The 15,127-nt window shown below is 51.6% G+C and overlaps 1 protein-coding gene across 1 annotated transcript in view; it reads left to right on the top strand.

Annotated features, from left to right (window-relative positions):
- The window catches only part of WDFY4 (WDFY family member 4), a 191,490-nt gene that overhangs the window by 100,806 nt on the left and 75,557 nt on the right, over positions 1 to 15,127 (top strand). The window contains exon 39 of the mRNA XM_077930700.1: positions 15,012 to 15,089. Within this exon, the coding sequence (XP_077786826.1) occupies positions 15,012 to 15,089 (78 nt within the window). The remainder of the gene's footprint in view (positions 1 to 15,011; positions 15,090 to 15,127) is intronic.

Genomic DNA, 15,127 nt, shown 5'->3' with positions numbered 1-15,127 from the left:
TTCGTGACCCCCTGGACCAGAGCACGCCAGGCACTTCTGTCTTCCACTGCCTCCCGCAGTTTGGTCAGACTCATGTTTGTAGCTTCGAAGACACTATCCAACCATCTCGTCCTCTGTCGTCCCCTTCTCCTTATGCCCTCCATCTTTCCCAACATCAGGGTCTTTTCCAGGGAGTCTTCTCTTCTCATGAGGTGGCCGAAGTATTGGAGCTTCAGCTTCACGATCTGTCCTTCCGGTGAGTACTCAGGGCTGATTTCCTTCAGAATGGACAGGTTTGATCTTCTTGCAGTCCATGGGACTCTCAAGAGTCTCCTCCAGCACCATAATTCAAAAGCATCAATTCTTTGGCGATCAGCCTTCTTTATGGTCCAGCTCTCACTTCCATACACCACTACTGGGAAAACCATAGCTTTAACTATACGGACCTTTGTTGGAAAGGTGATGTCTCTACTTTTTAAGATGCTGTCATTGCGCATCAGCCACTAGCCATAGCAATAAAGTAAAATGTATCAAGATAGAGGTAAAAACTTAACTATAGAAAATACATTTTGGGGGTTTACATCAACAATCAAATGACAGATCTTTTTCTAATTGCCCCCGCTAAAAACCTTGCAGTTTTTGCTGTCACCTGGTCACCTTGATCTGCTAGAAGAAAGAACACAGTAGCAATAGTTGAGCAACCCAACATGGACAATAATAGAGGGGCAATAACTTCACTCCTTAAATCTTTCTAAAGAGTGCAAGAAGCACATGAGCCATGGGCTCAATACTACCATCTCCGCAAGGACATCACCATTTTCCCAGTGGAATATTTTGAAATCGACCCTCAAGTACAGCCGAAGGCAGCATATTCAATCTTGCGAAAGTGAAAGCGCGCCTGTATTTTGGAATTGTTAAATTTTGCAGATAGGGTGCCAAAGTGTCAAAATGACTAGGTGGAAAATAATCATACCACGGACAAAATTTCCTTATTGTGGCCAAATTGTTCTGTCGGTCAGTATCATATAAAAAGGGAAAGGACCCCTAACAGTTAAGTCCAATCGCAGACGACTCTGGGGTTGCGGTGCTCATCTCGCTTTTTAGTGAGCGGGCGTTTGTCCACAGACAGCTTTCTGGGTCCTGTAGCCACCATGACTAACCCGCTTCTGGTGCAACTGAACACTGACACCAGAGTAGTGCACGGAAACACCATTAACCTTCCTGCCGGAGCGGTACCTATTTATCTACTTGCACTTTTGGCGTGCTTTCGAACTGCTAGGTTGGCAGGAGCAGGGTGTGCTGGTCCCAGGGGGGATAAGGTACTATTACCGTAGGCCAAGATCAACAGGGAGCCGGGCGGGGTAGCAGGAACGATGGTAGGGCAGAAGCAGGAAGCCAGGCGAGGAACAGGAACACTGGTAGGGCAGAAGCAGGAGTCCAGGCGAGGAACAGGAACACTGGTAAGGCAGAAGCAGGAATCCAGGCGAGGAACAGGAACACCGGAGAGTCAGAAACAGGAAGCCGGGCGAGGAACAGGCACACTGGGAGTGCCGAACAAGGACTGGGTAAAGCAGATACTTCACAACGACGTTGCTCCCGCAACCTGGGACCGGGCTGCCTGACCTTTATCTTCTTCTAAGGCCGGGGGCGGTCCCGGCCCCCAGAAGCCCCGCCTCTCTTGGCCTTAAGGCGAGCACTCCTCCTGGGAGACACCAGTTCCCTTCGCCTCTCTGCCCTAAGCCTCTGCAGATCAGGAGAGGCCGAAGGGTTACTGGGCCCCGGGGGAGGCTCACCTGTAGCCACTGAGTCTTCCAGCACCTCTGGGGCCTGAATGATTTCACCTGGTGCCTGCTCTTGAGTTTCCTCAGCATCTAGGCCTTGCCCCAGTTCAGCCGGCCCTGGAGGCGGGGACTCCTGTGCCGGCTGGGATTCCTCCGGATCGCTCTCAGACTCGGAATCCCAGGCCATCACACCATCCCCCCTCCCAGGCCCCCCCCTCACTTGAGGGTCCGGACCCGGCTTGCTGGGGTACGCTGCATGAAACTCCCGGATGCAGGCAGGTGCGTGGACGTTGACCGCTGGTTCCCAGGAACGGTCCTCTGGCCCATACCCCTTCCAGTCAATGAGATACTGCAGCCTTCCCCTGCGGTATCGGGAGTCCAGAATGCGTTCCACCTCGTACTCAGGCTCTCCCTGCACCAAAACTGGCTGCGGTCGGGGACGGTTCGGGTGGAACTCGTCGGGTGGGGCCACCGGACTCAGAAGGGACCTGTGGAATACCGGGTGAACATTCAGGTGTGCTGGCAACCGGAGACGGAATGCCACAGGCGAGACCTGGTCCACGATAGGGAACGGGCCGGTGAACCGGGCGTCCAGCTTCCGCGAAGGTCGAGAAGGGTGGAGGTGGCGAGTGGAAAGCCATACCAAGTCACCGACGTGAAGTTCCGGCCCCACCTGGCGGTGGCGGTCGGCCTGGACCTTGTACGCCTCCTTGGCCTGGCGCAGCTGCTCCATCAACAGCTGTTGCTGGGACTGGAGCTCCTGAAGCCACTCTGTCACCGCAGGGACTGCAGATGCCGGCAGCACATCCGGAAACAACCGTGGATGAAGGCCATAACTGGCTTGGAACGGGGTCTGCTGGGTGGACGCATTCACCGCATTGTTATAAGCGAACTCCGCCAATGCTAGGTGGTCGACCCAGTCGTCCTGCTGGTAGCTGCAGTAACACCGGAGGTACTGTTCCAGCACCGCGTTCGCCCGTTCCGTCTGGCCATCAGTCTGTGGGTGGTAAGCAGATGAGAGACAGACCTCTGTTCCGAGGGCCTGGTGCAAAGCACGCCAAAACCGGGACGTGAACTGAACGCCGCGGTCGGACACTACACGCTCAGGTAGGCCATGCAGGCGGAAGACATGCTGAAGGTACAGCTGCGCGGTTTCCTTAGCTGAGGGTATGGATGGGCAGGGGGCACAGTGCACCATCTTCGTGAAGTGGTCGGAGAAAACTAGAAGGCAGGTGCAGCCACGAGACGGGGGTAACTCCACTACAAAGTCTAGAGAAACTGTGTGCCAAGGACGTGGTGGAACCGGCAACGGCTGAAGAAGGCCGGGGGGTCGCCCGGTAGGCCCCTTGGCCCGCCTGCAGACGTCACAACCAGCGACGTAGTGAGCCACGTCAGCCTTCAAACGGGGCCACCAAAACTCACGGCTTACCAGATGGGTGGTCCGATACCGCCCAAAGTGCCCCGCCGCTGGAGCGTCATGGGTCATCCGGAGAACCTCAGCCCGCAGCGGCCCTGGTGGGATGTACAGGCGCCCGTGGTGCAGCAGAAGACCCTGATGCGAGACCAGCCCTGGATACTGAGGGCATGATCCTTCGGCCAGTTCCCGGAGTCGTTCCTGGGCCCAAGCGTCGACCCGCTGCTGTTCCCGCACCCGAGCCTGCAGTGGCTCAACCTCCTGGGTGGCCAGGAATGCAGCTGGTGGTAGGATCGTGGTGGGTGCTGCTTGCTGAACCGTGTCTGCGTTGTCTTCAGGTTTCCGGGACAGGGCATCCGCCTTCTGGTTTTGGGAGCTAGGGATTTAGCGGATCCGGAACTGGAACCGGGAAAAGAACAACGCCCACCGGATCTGCCTTTGGTTCAGCTTGCGGGTGGTCTGGAGGTATTCCAGGTTCCGGTGGTCGGTTCTCACCTCCACCGGGTGTCTTGCTCCTTCAAGATGGTGGCGCCAAACCTCAAAGGCCACCTTGATGGCCAGTAGTTCCCGCTCCCACACGGTATAGTTACGCTCCGCTGGAAGGAGCTGGCGGGAATAGAAGGCGCAGGGTAAGAGTGGCGCTTCCGGTTCGTGCTGCTGAGACAAGACGGCACCGAGAGCCGTACTGGAGGCGTCAGTCTCTACCACAAAGGGTCGAGAAGGATCCGGATGTTGCAAGATTGGCGCTCTCTGGAAACAGGCCTTCAACCCTTGAAATGCCTCCTCCGCCTCCTTGTCCCAGGAAAACGGCGTCTTGGGGCGCAGAAGCCGGGTCAACGGGGTGGTGCGGTGAGCATAATCCGCAATGAAGGTCCGGTAATAGTTGGCGAACCCCAGGAAACGCTGTAGGTCCTTGCGGTTCCGAGGTGCCGCCCATTCTCGAACCGCTGCCACCTTCCCAGGATCCATCTGCACCCCACCTGGTGAGAGTCGATGACCCAGGAAGTCCACTGACTGCTGATGGAACTCGCACTTGCTGAGCTTTGCATACAGACGATGCGCGCGCAAGCGCTGCAGCACGGTCCGGACATGGCCCTCGTGGCACGCCGGGTCACGGGAGTAAACCAGAATGTCATCCAAGTACACCACCACGTACTTGTCTAGCAAGTCCTGGAACACGTGGTTGATGTACCGTTGGAACACAGCAGGCGCGTTGCACAAACCAAAGGGCATAACCAGGTATTCGAACTGTCCGTACCGGGTCCCGAATGCTGTCTTCCACTCATCCCCGGCGCGGATCCGAATCAAATTGTAGGCTCCCCGGAGGTCTAGCTTGGTGAACACCTGCGCCCCTTGCACCCGCTCCAGTAACTCCGAAATAAGGGGCAAGGGGTACCGGTCCGGGATGGTAATTTTGTTCAGGGCCCGGTAATCATGGCAAAGGCGGAGCTCCCCACATTTCTTTTTAACAAAGAGCACTGGCGCAGCAGTGGGCGAGGTAGAAGGTCTAATGAACCCATGCTCCAGGTTCTTGCGCAAGAAGTCCTGCAAAGCCTCGCGCTCTGGCTCTGTTAACGAGTATAAGCGACTCACCGGTAGAGGCGCTCCGGGCTGGAGGTCTATGCCGCAGTCAAAGGACCGATGCGGCGGCAGCTGGTCTGCCCCCCGTTCCTCGAACACGTCGTGATAGTCCCGGTACTCAGCGGGGAGCGTTGCAGCAGCCTCCTCAGTGGGCGCAGCTGCTAGCATCTCAGTCTCAGCAGGAGAACTGGGGTCTGGGAAGTGTACAGTCCGTTTGACCCAGTCAATCTGCACATTGTGAGCCTCTAGCCAGTCCATCCCAAGCACCAGGGGGAACCGGGGCATGGAGGCAATATCCAGAGTTCGCATCTCACGGTGCTGCTGGAGGCACAGGACCAGGGGCTGGGTCTCTTGAGTGACGGCGCCCGAATGCAGTGGCCGTCCGTCGATTGCCTCCACCTGTACCGGTTCTGGCTTGTTCCGAAGTGGCACCCGATGCTGGGCAGCAAAAGCAGCGTCCATATAAGAGCGGGTTGCCCCTGAATCCACCAGAGCATGGGTGAGAATCCATGGCCCTCCTGGAGGGTATAGATGTACCGGAACCATAAGGTGTTGTAATTCAATTGGTGCGGCCCCATTCTGTGCTGTTTGGGACCCCAGGTAGCCAGGGCCATCAGCTACTGGGGTTGGCGGTTTCTCAGGACAGGACCGTGCATAGTGTCCGCTTCCGCCACAATAGAGACATAGATTCCCCTCCCGACGCCGCGACTTCTCTGCGGGGGAGAGGCGTGGCCGCACTGCCCCAAGCTGCATGGGTTCCTCCAATGACTCAGCTGGGCCTGTGGGGCTGCTGGTAGACACTGGGGCCGAGAACTGGAGGTGCCGGCGGCCCCGAGCCTGACGCCGGTCCTCTAGCCGATCGTCTATCTGTAGACTCCGCTGAATAAGGGCGTCTAGCGTGGTGGGGCGTTCCATTGTGGCCAGCTGGTCCAGTATCTCATCTGAAAGCCCCTCGAGATACTGGTCCCGAAGAGCAGAGTCGTTCCAGGTCAAGTCCTGTGCCAGCAGCCGGAATTCTGTGGTATATGCGGCCACCTTGGACTTGCCCTGTCTCAACCGCCGAATCGCCCGGTTGGCTTGACTCCCCTTCTGAGGGTTGCCGAACGCGGCCTCCAACAGATTGCAAAACCCCCCGTAGTCTGCCAGCAAGGGGGAGTCTTGCCTGAGCAGCGGCAACGCCCACTTGGCCGCCTGGTCCTTTAACAAACTAATCAAAAAATGCACCTTGGTGCGGTCGTCAGGGAAGTTCCGGGCGCGCCCCTGAATATACAGCTTGGCCTGGGCAAGGAACATGGGAAAGCTGGCCGGAGCCCCATCAAATTTCTCAGGCAAGGCCACTGGGTACTTGCCAGAAGCCGGGGCGTCGGCCCCAGGAGCCGGTAGGGCGTCCAAACGCTGCTGTAGTGCCGTAACCACGTTACTGAGCTGCTGCACGGTGTGCCTCAAGGCCTGGTTCTCCTGGGCTATTGCCAACAATGTAGCCGCTTGGTCAGCCATGGCCTCTGACTCTTCCCGAACGCACCCCAACAAAGAGGGAGTGCGGGTGTGGCGGGAGCAAACTGTGCTGGTCCCAGGGGGGATAAGGTACTATTACCGTAGGCCAAGATCAACAGGGAGCCGGGCGGGGTAGCAGGAACGATGGTAGGGCAGAAGCAGGAAGCCAGGCGAGGAACAGGAACACTGGTAGGGCAGAAGCAGGAGTCCAGGCGAGGAACAGGAACACTGGTAAGGCAGAAGCAGGAATCCAGGCGAGGAACAGGAACACCGGAGAGTCAGAAACAGGAAGCCGGGCGAGGAACAGGCACACTGGGAGTGCCGAACAAGGACTGGGTAAAGCAGATACTTCACAACGACGTTGCTCCCGCAACCTGGGACCGGGCTGCCTGACCTTTATCTTCTTCTAAGGCCGGGGGCGGTCCCGGCCCCCAGAAGCCCCGCCTCTCTTGGCCTTAAGGCGAGCACTCCTCCTGGGAGACACCAGTTCCCTTCGCCTCTCTGCCCTAAGCCTCTGCAGATCAGGAGAGGCCGAAGGGTTACTGGGCCCCGGGGGAGGCTCACCTGTAGCCACTGAGTCTTCCAGCACCTCTGGGGCCTGAATGATTTCACCTGGTGCCTGCTCTTGAGTTTCCTCAGCATCTAGGCCTTGCCCCAGTTCAGCCGGCCCTGGAGGCGGGGACTCCTGTGCCGGCTGGGATTCCTCCGGATCGCTCTCAGACTCGGAATCCCAGGCCATCACACCGGGACTGAGCAACGGGAGCTCACCCCATTGCGGGGATTCAAACTGCCGACCTTCTGATTGGCAAGCCCAAGAGGCTCAGTGGCTTACACCACAGCGCCACCCAGTATCATATAGGCACTGTCTAATTAAATTATTTGCTTTACTGAAGCCTAGTGTTAATAACTGTTATGGTGAGAAACCAGAAAAGTAAAGCTTTTGGCTGAGAATTTTAGTCCAAGCGCTCTCATATGTCATCTCATGCAGCTATGCATTTATACTGGCTGCAATTTATCACAAAGAAGAAGAAGAAGAAGAGTTTGGATTTGATATCCCGCCTTTCACTCCCTTTAAGGAGTCTCAAAGCGGCTAACATTCTCCTTTCCCTTCCTCCCCCACAACAAACACTCTGTGAGGTGAGTGGGGCTGAGAGACTTCAGAGAAGTGTGACTGGCCCAAGGTCACCCAGCAGCTGCATGTGGAGGAGCGGAGACGTGAACCCAGTTCACCAGATTACGAGACTACTGCTCTTAACCACTACACCACACTGGCTCTCTTGCAGAAACTCTCACTGAATGGGAATTGTGCAAGAGCAGATACGGCCCCTTTCTCCACTGTCTACCATCCACAGTTGATCTTAGGAATGCCCAGCCTGTGCTCTGATTGTCTTCTATTCCTTTCTCTTTGTGATATTCCACGAAGTGCTTTGCCACAAGGTGACATTGAGGCTCCGCAACTGTGGTTTCTCTTCCCGGCAGTTGCTGCTTCCTAAGTGTAGCTGGTTGGAATGGGGGGGGGGGCGGTGGTGGGAGGAAGATGGGGCAGAGAAACAAGGATTTTCATTTGGCTTGCTATTCCCCAACCATGTGGGGGTTCAGTGCAGTTGGCAATGTGCATTAGCCTCCTAGAGGGTTAAGGCGCTAAGTTTACACGAGACGCCCTAATGGTTGGAGCTGCAGTCTGTTGAAACACAAAATGAGCATTTGATCCCGATTATGAGCGGCAGTGAGAATGAGATGTTTAATGAAAGTGCAAAAACAGAATCGCTCGTTCTGTGACTGTCCCCAAGAAGCAAAATGAAAGGAGATCTTCTCTTTTGCATCCAGCCGTTATGGATAACAGCTTAAAAACCATTCAAGTAACAAAGTTGCATAATCACACAGGGGTGGGTGTGTGAAACTACTTTTATTATAATCATTACGTCTTCATTTAGAAAAGATTCGTACTAATCATATACTGGTTTTCCATAAGCCATGGTTTTCCCAGTAGTGATGTATGGAAGTGAGAGCTGGACCATAAAGAAGGCTGATCGCCGAAGAATTGATGCTTTTGAATTATGGTGCTGGAGGAGACTCTTGAGAGTCCCATGGACTGCAAGGAGATCAAACGCATCCATTCTGAAGGAAATCAGCCCTGAGTGCTCACTGGAAGGACAGATCCTGAAGCTGAGGCTCCAATACTTTGGCCACCTCATGAGAAGAGAAGACTCCCTGGAGAAGACCCTGATGTTGGGAAAGATGGAGGGCACAAGGAGAAGGGGACGACAGAGGACGAGATGGTTGGACAGTGTTCTCGAAGCTACCAGCATGCGTTTGACCAAACTGCGGGAGGCAGTGGAAGACAAGAGTGCCTGGTGTGCTCTGGTCCATGGGGTCACGAAGAGTTGGACACGACTAAACGACTAAACAACAACAACAATCATATACTGACGTAAATGATAGGATGTGAATTAAACAATTACAGTCGTAACTTGGATCCCGAAGGGACGCGGGTGGCGCTGTGGGTAAAAGCCTCAGCGCCTAGGGCTTGCCAATCGAAAGGTCGGCGGTTCGAATCCCCGCGGCGGGGTGCGCTCCCGTTGCTCGGTCCCAGCGCCTGCCAACCTAGCAGTTCGAAAGCACCCCCGGGTGCAAGTAGATAAATAGGGACCGCTTACTAGCGGGAAGGTAAACGGCGTTTCCGTGTGCTGCGCTGGCTCGCCAGATGCAGCTTGTCACGCTGGCCACGTGACCCGGAAAGTGTCTTCGGACAGCGCTGGCCCCCGGCCTATAGAGTGAGATGGGTGCACAACCCTAGAGTCTGGCAAGACTGGCCCGTACGGGCAGGGGTACCTTTACCTTTACCTTAACTTGGATCCCAAACGCCTTGGTACTCAGAAGTTTTGGCTCCTGAATGCTGCAAACCTGGAAGTGATTGTTCCGATTTGCAAACGTTCTTTGGAACCTGAACGTCCAATGTGGATTCCGTGGCTTCCAATTGGTTGCAGGAGCTTCCTGCAGCCAATCAGAAGCCGTGTTTTGGTTTCCAAATGTTTTGGAAGTCGAACGGACTTCCGGAACGGATTCTGTTCAACTTCCATGGTACAACTGTATTTTAAAAAGCATTTGGAGTTCTGAACATATTCAGAACACTGTCATCTTTCTCAGTGGGGTTGTTTGCAACAACCTTTGCAGCACCTGACTCTCAAATGTTGGGACTGTTGAAATATATACAACAAGAAATTAATCAAATTGAGCCGTGTGACTCAAATTGGGTCTACTAGACCCATTTGGGGTGAAAAAAGCAATGTCTTCAACATTTCTCTGATGAAAATAGGGGTGTCCTAAAAGGAAAAGTGGGACATTCTGGGATCAAATCAGAAACCAGGATGGCTTCAGGAAATCTGGGACTGTCCCTGGAAAACAGGGACATTTGATGGTCTGATAAAATTGTTTCTGGGGCCCAGGATTATAGACCTAGGAACTAAAGCTTCATTAGTTTCATAGCAGATCCACTTCTGCTTACTCCCACACAAGACCACCGGCTACCTAATCTGCCCTCTCCTAAAAATGCCATCCATTCCCATTCTCTAGGGATTGCTTCCTGGTAAAGGAAATACCGTATTTTTCGCTCTATAAGACACACCCGACCATAAGAAGCACCTAGTTTTAGAGGAGGAGAACAAGAAAAATATATTCTCTTGCTCGCTGCGCAGAGCCTCTCCAGCAAAGCGGCAGGAGAAATGGAGCCCCTTCCATTTCTCCTGCCGCTTCACTGAAGGGGCGCTGCACAGAGAGGGAAAGCTGCGCAGTGCCTCTCAAGCGAAGTGAAGTCAGAACAGCAAGAGGGATCGCTGCGCAGCGAAAGCAGCGATCCCTCTCGCTCTCCTGGCTTCAGGGATAGCTGTGCAAAGCCTCTTCAGGGCAGGGGGGGCGTTCCTGGCTTCAGGGATGGCCATGCAACCTGCATTCGCTCCGTAAGACTTAATTCGTAAGTACTTAATTCGTTCCGGAGGTCCGTACTTAACCTGAAACTGTTCTTCTTAAGCTGAAGCAGCACTTTAGCTAATGGGGCCTCCTGCTGCTGCCGCACCGCCGAAGCCCAATTTCTGTTCTTATCCTGAAGCAAAGTTCTTAAGCTGAAGCACTATTTCTGGCTTAGCGGAGTGTGTAACCTGAAGCGTATGTAACCTGAAGCGTATGTAACCCGAGGTACCACTGTACCAGCATTGCTTTTCCTAGTAGCTGCCTTAAACTACCAATCGTTAAACATATCTGAATGTTTCCCACAGTCTCCAGCTGTATAGGATCTCACTGCAGGGAAGTGGCTGCCATATAGCTTTGTCTATGTATGTTGATCGGTAGAGAGGGTTTACGTGCAGAGCTAAGCCGTGAAGGAGACTCCTGGCTCATTGACTTCTGCCCGCTGGCCTAGTCCCTTGGTGAGGGATTCTTCCACTTTCTAGGTCAGCCTTTATGGGAGTTGGGCATGAGTTATGTAATAGTTTTGTGAGGCCGCAACCGTGATTATGAGCTTAATGATGCTTCAAGCAAACAAACTCTAATGGCTTCCATCAGTGCTTTACAGTTTGCTTCCTGGAGAGGAGTTGCTGGTCAAGTGCAAACACAGAGCTGGATGCTGGCCAGTGTCAACTGGGATTCCATAGATCTTGTAGCACATTAACTTAAGAGCTCGGACGAAGCAGAAGCAGGACAGTTTGTTGTGAAGAATTGCCATGCCTCTGGCACGTAAGGACTAGGTAAAGGTAAATGTACCCCTGACCGTTAGGTCCAGTAGCGAATGACTCTGGGGTTGCGGCGCTCATCTCGCTTTATTGGCCGAGGGAGCCGGCATACAGCTTCCGGGTCATGTGGCCAGCATGACTAAACTGCTTCTGGCGAACCAGAACAGCGCACGGAAACGCCGTTTACCTTCCCGCCGGAGTGGTACCTATTTATCTACTTGCACTTTGACGTGCTTTCGAACTGCAAGGTTGGCAGGAGCAGGGACCAAGCAACGGGATCTCGCCCATCACGGGGATTCGAACCGCCAACCTTCTGATTGGCAAGCCCTAGGCTCTGTGGTTTAACCCACAGCGCCACCCGCGTCCCTCATGTAAGGGCTACAGGATGATAAAGCCTGGCCATCATTCTGAGGCAATTTGACCAAGCTTGCTCTAGAATAAACTTGTTTCTGTGGGATGTGATCCATGAGAGGCAGTCAAGTACAACATTCCTTGTAATGCTAGAGAAGACATGTGGGGGGATGTTTGGTCCAGCCAGTCGAAACTTCCTGTTCCTCCTGGCTGGAACATCCTTCCTTTTGCATGTGATAGAAGGTGGGTGTGGCTTTACCTGTCCAGGCAACAAAAGGATGAGGCACGCAGCACTCTCTCTCTTTGGACTTCCTTCTACGTTTGATCAGCTATTAGCTAGGACTGCTCTACTAGCTCTCAGCTAGCAGAAGCACTGGGATTATTCCCCCATACAGGGTAGATCCCCATGTACATATTTGTAACTAAGTCTGCTTTCAGGAATCCAACTGTGAACTGATGTGAGTAAACTGATTTTATCATCTTTAAATAAGATTGTGGCATCTTTATTCTTTTTAAGAGGGATTCAAGGGAACTTACCAGGAACGTACAATTCAATCTGAGACAGATTGAATTGTATAATAGTGAGAGGCTCGCACAAGCCTGCAACCAGTTATCTTCTGTGCATGAGAAGGGGAATGTAAACTCTGCTAAGTACAGGAACTTGCTAGTGCAAGTTAGGAAGGATAATAATAAACTATTTATCCTCTCCTGCCACCTTGAGCATTCCCACAGTTTCCTCTTTTCTTGAAATGACTCGGTGTTAATTAACAAGCCATCAAAGCTGGGCTGAGTATAATGAAGTATCTCTTGTTGGCTGGAAGCCTTGCCGAAATAAAAAGGGCAGCCTTTATCAACCATGAGTGCCCGGATATTGTTGGACTACAACTCCCATCATCCCTGACCACTGCTCCTGCTAGCTAGGGATGGTGGGAGTTGTAGTCCGACAACATCGGCTGACTCAAGGGTGATGAAAGCCACTCTAGGGCATAGCTCAGACCATGCACAGATCCCATTCATCTCAATTAGAGTCAACCAGGATGGAGTTTGTCCATTTGCTGTTGTGTGCCCCTCTCAGCCGGCCCAACCTTCATGGGGGACAGAACTATGGGCACTCTTTGCCTCTGTATTTGCCAGGCTATTATAAAATATGATTATTTAATTATACTGTTAGGTCGCTTTGAGACTTCTTTTGTATAAAGCGACAAAGAAATGTAATAAATAATTAAATTTGCAAAGCTAGGAAAGTTGGGGAGAATTAAAGGGGACACCGTATGCAGCTCTCTAATATTTAATTCCTCCCCCCCCCCCCCGCCTTTCTGTTTGCCAACATTTCGGCCGTTCACAATAATAACTTTAAAACAGCGATAAAGGCCGTGCAGGCATTTAGAATGCACATTGTAGTTTAGCATCAGTAAATCCAATCAACCAGCCTTTGTCTAGCCAGAGGCCATTACAGAAATCAATAAAGAACAACACATTTGAAATATGATAAAACATAAAAAGGATGTAATAACATGGAATATTTTAGTAAAACTAGAGTAATATAGGGCTGCCCCTTTTATCGTTTTAAGGGGGACATTCAGGTGAACAGGGAGAAGGGGGGTGGTTTACCGTGGGGCTAGTGGTAGATTCTTATTCCCCCTTTTTAACTTGAGGGGAGGGGCTTACAGTGGTTTACAGGGGTTTCTTACATTTTTTGTGAGGGTAAGTTATTTTATTTCTTAAATCAAAGCAATATATATCTATGTCTGCCTGTCCGCCTGCCCATCTATCTTTTTGACAAGATCAAACATCAACATTCTTTCCAATTTAAGCATTTTAAAAGTAAAATTAATTTTATTCAAATATGCTGGGTCGTAATGTTTTTTCACAGAAAGATTACATTATTTCCTCCAGGAATGACTTTCCTAAAAAAAAAAAAAAAAAAGGTAAAGGTAAAGGACCCCTGACAGTTAAGTCCAGTCACGAACGACTCTGGGGTTGTGGCGCTCATCTCGCTTTACTGGCCAAGGGAGCCCGCATTTGTTCGCAGACAGTTTTTCCGGGTCATGTGGCCGGCATGACTAAGCCGCTTCTGGCGAACAAGAGCAGCACACAGAAACACCGTTTACCTTCCCGCCAGAGTGGTACCTATTTATCTACTTGCACTTTGACGTGCTTTCGAACTGCTAGGTGGGAGCAGGGACCGAGCAAGTGGAGCTCACCCCGTTGCAGGGATTCGAACCGCCGACCTTTTGATTGGCAAATCCTAGGCTCTGTGGTTTAACCCACAGCATCACCCGCATCCCACAGTATATATTAGATGCATACAAAGCCAGTATATGTAAGCCTAAGTAGGTATTTGGTCAAACAATTGGTGTAGCAAATAAATGCACGCCATGCATTTTTATAAACAGCTATGTGAACTTATCACTGACAGGTTGCTTGTGACAGGAGAAACATTTTTTCCTTGCCAATGAAAATTAGTAAATGAATAGAAAGAGAACCTACCCATGTGATGCTGACACAAAAAGCTTGCGCACACACTGTGTAAAAGAATTAACTACCCCTCTACTACCCCCGAACAGAAGGTCGGTGGTTCGAATCCCCGTGATGGGGTGAGGTCCCATTGCTCGGTCCCTGCTCCTGCCCACCTAGCAGTTCGAAAGCACGTCAAAGTGCAAGTAGATAAATAGGTACCACTCTGGCGGGAAGGTAAATGGTGTTTCCGTGCCCTGCTCTGGTTCGCCAGAAGCGGCTTAGTCATGCTGGCCACATGACCCGGAAGCTGTACGCAGGCTCCCTCGACCAGTAAAGCGAGATGAGCGCCACAACCCCAGAGTCGGTCACGACTGGACCTAATGGTGAGGGGTACCTTTACCTTTACCTTTTACCCCCCTGCTCTCTCCATAGCTCTCACTCCACTCCTCTCTTCTCCCCCAACCTTGATTTAAAATCTGAGATTTTGATTTAAAATCTGTGGTTTGTGCATTTCTTTTCTTTTCTTTTAATTTTTATTTACAACGTAAAGCCCCACCCCCCCGATACAGAAATCCACCCTCATTAAACGGGAACGTAACATACAATGAGCATAACATCCAACAATACAAACAACCAAATAAAAGACTTCCTTTATCCTGTATCTGGCCTCCTTATTTACTTCTTATAAGCTATTTCTTTTATGAATAATTATTAAGATTTTTCTAGTTATAACCTAAATAGCCACAAAGTCTCCTGCAGACATTAATCAAAACAAGTCCAAGTATGCATTTTAGGGCACTGTTTTGTGAAGTATTCTCTGCATTTCCCCCGTGCTTTTTGAAACTCTTATCTTGTGTGATCCGTAGTTGCCTCTGTTAATCTAGCCAGTTCAATATACTCTAACAGTTTGTCTTGCCATTCCGTTTTTGTTGGCACAGTTTCTTTTTTCCAGTTTTTAGCAACTAGGATCCTTGCTGCTCCTGTGGCATAGAGGAATATTTTCTGATCTTCTCTTGCTATACCTGTGTCCGTTATCCCTAGTAGAAAAGCTTCTGTATTTTTCATAAAGTTATACTTCAACAATTTTTTAAAGCTCATCATACACTATGTTCCAGAAGCTTTTGGTTTTTTCACAGGTTGTGGTTTGTGCATTTCAATTTAGGGCTGAGCCAAATATGGAGCAGTGTTCACAAACCACTTTGTAACATCTCCTTACTCTTTCATCAGGACTTTGTATCGCGTCTGGAAGAATACCGGAGAAATGGTCAAGAACTGTATGCGCTTTTGTGCAAGGACCATGCTGAGGTAGGAAGCCCCAACCTCACTTTTCTGCTCCTAGCCAG

The sequence above is a fragment of the Podarcis muralis genome, chromosome 6 (genome assembly GCF_964188315.1).
Source record: "Podarcis muralis chromosome 6, rPodMur119.hap1.1, whole genome shotgun sequence".
Classification (NCBI taxonomy): Eukaryota; Metazoa; Chordata; class Lepidosauria; order Squamata; family Lacertidae; genus Podarcis; species Podarcis muralis.
The sequence above is the reverse complement of the archived record's forward strand: the minus strand, read 5'-3'. Positions and strand labels throughout refer to the sequence as shown.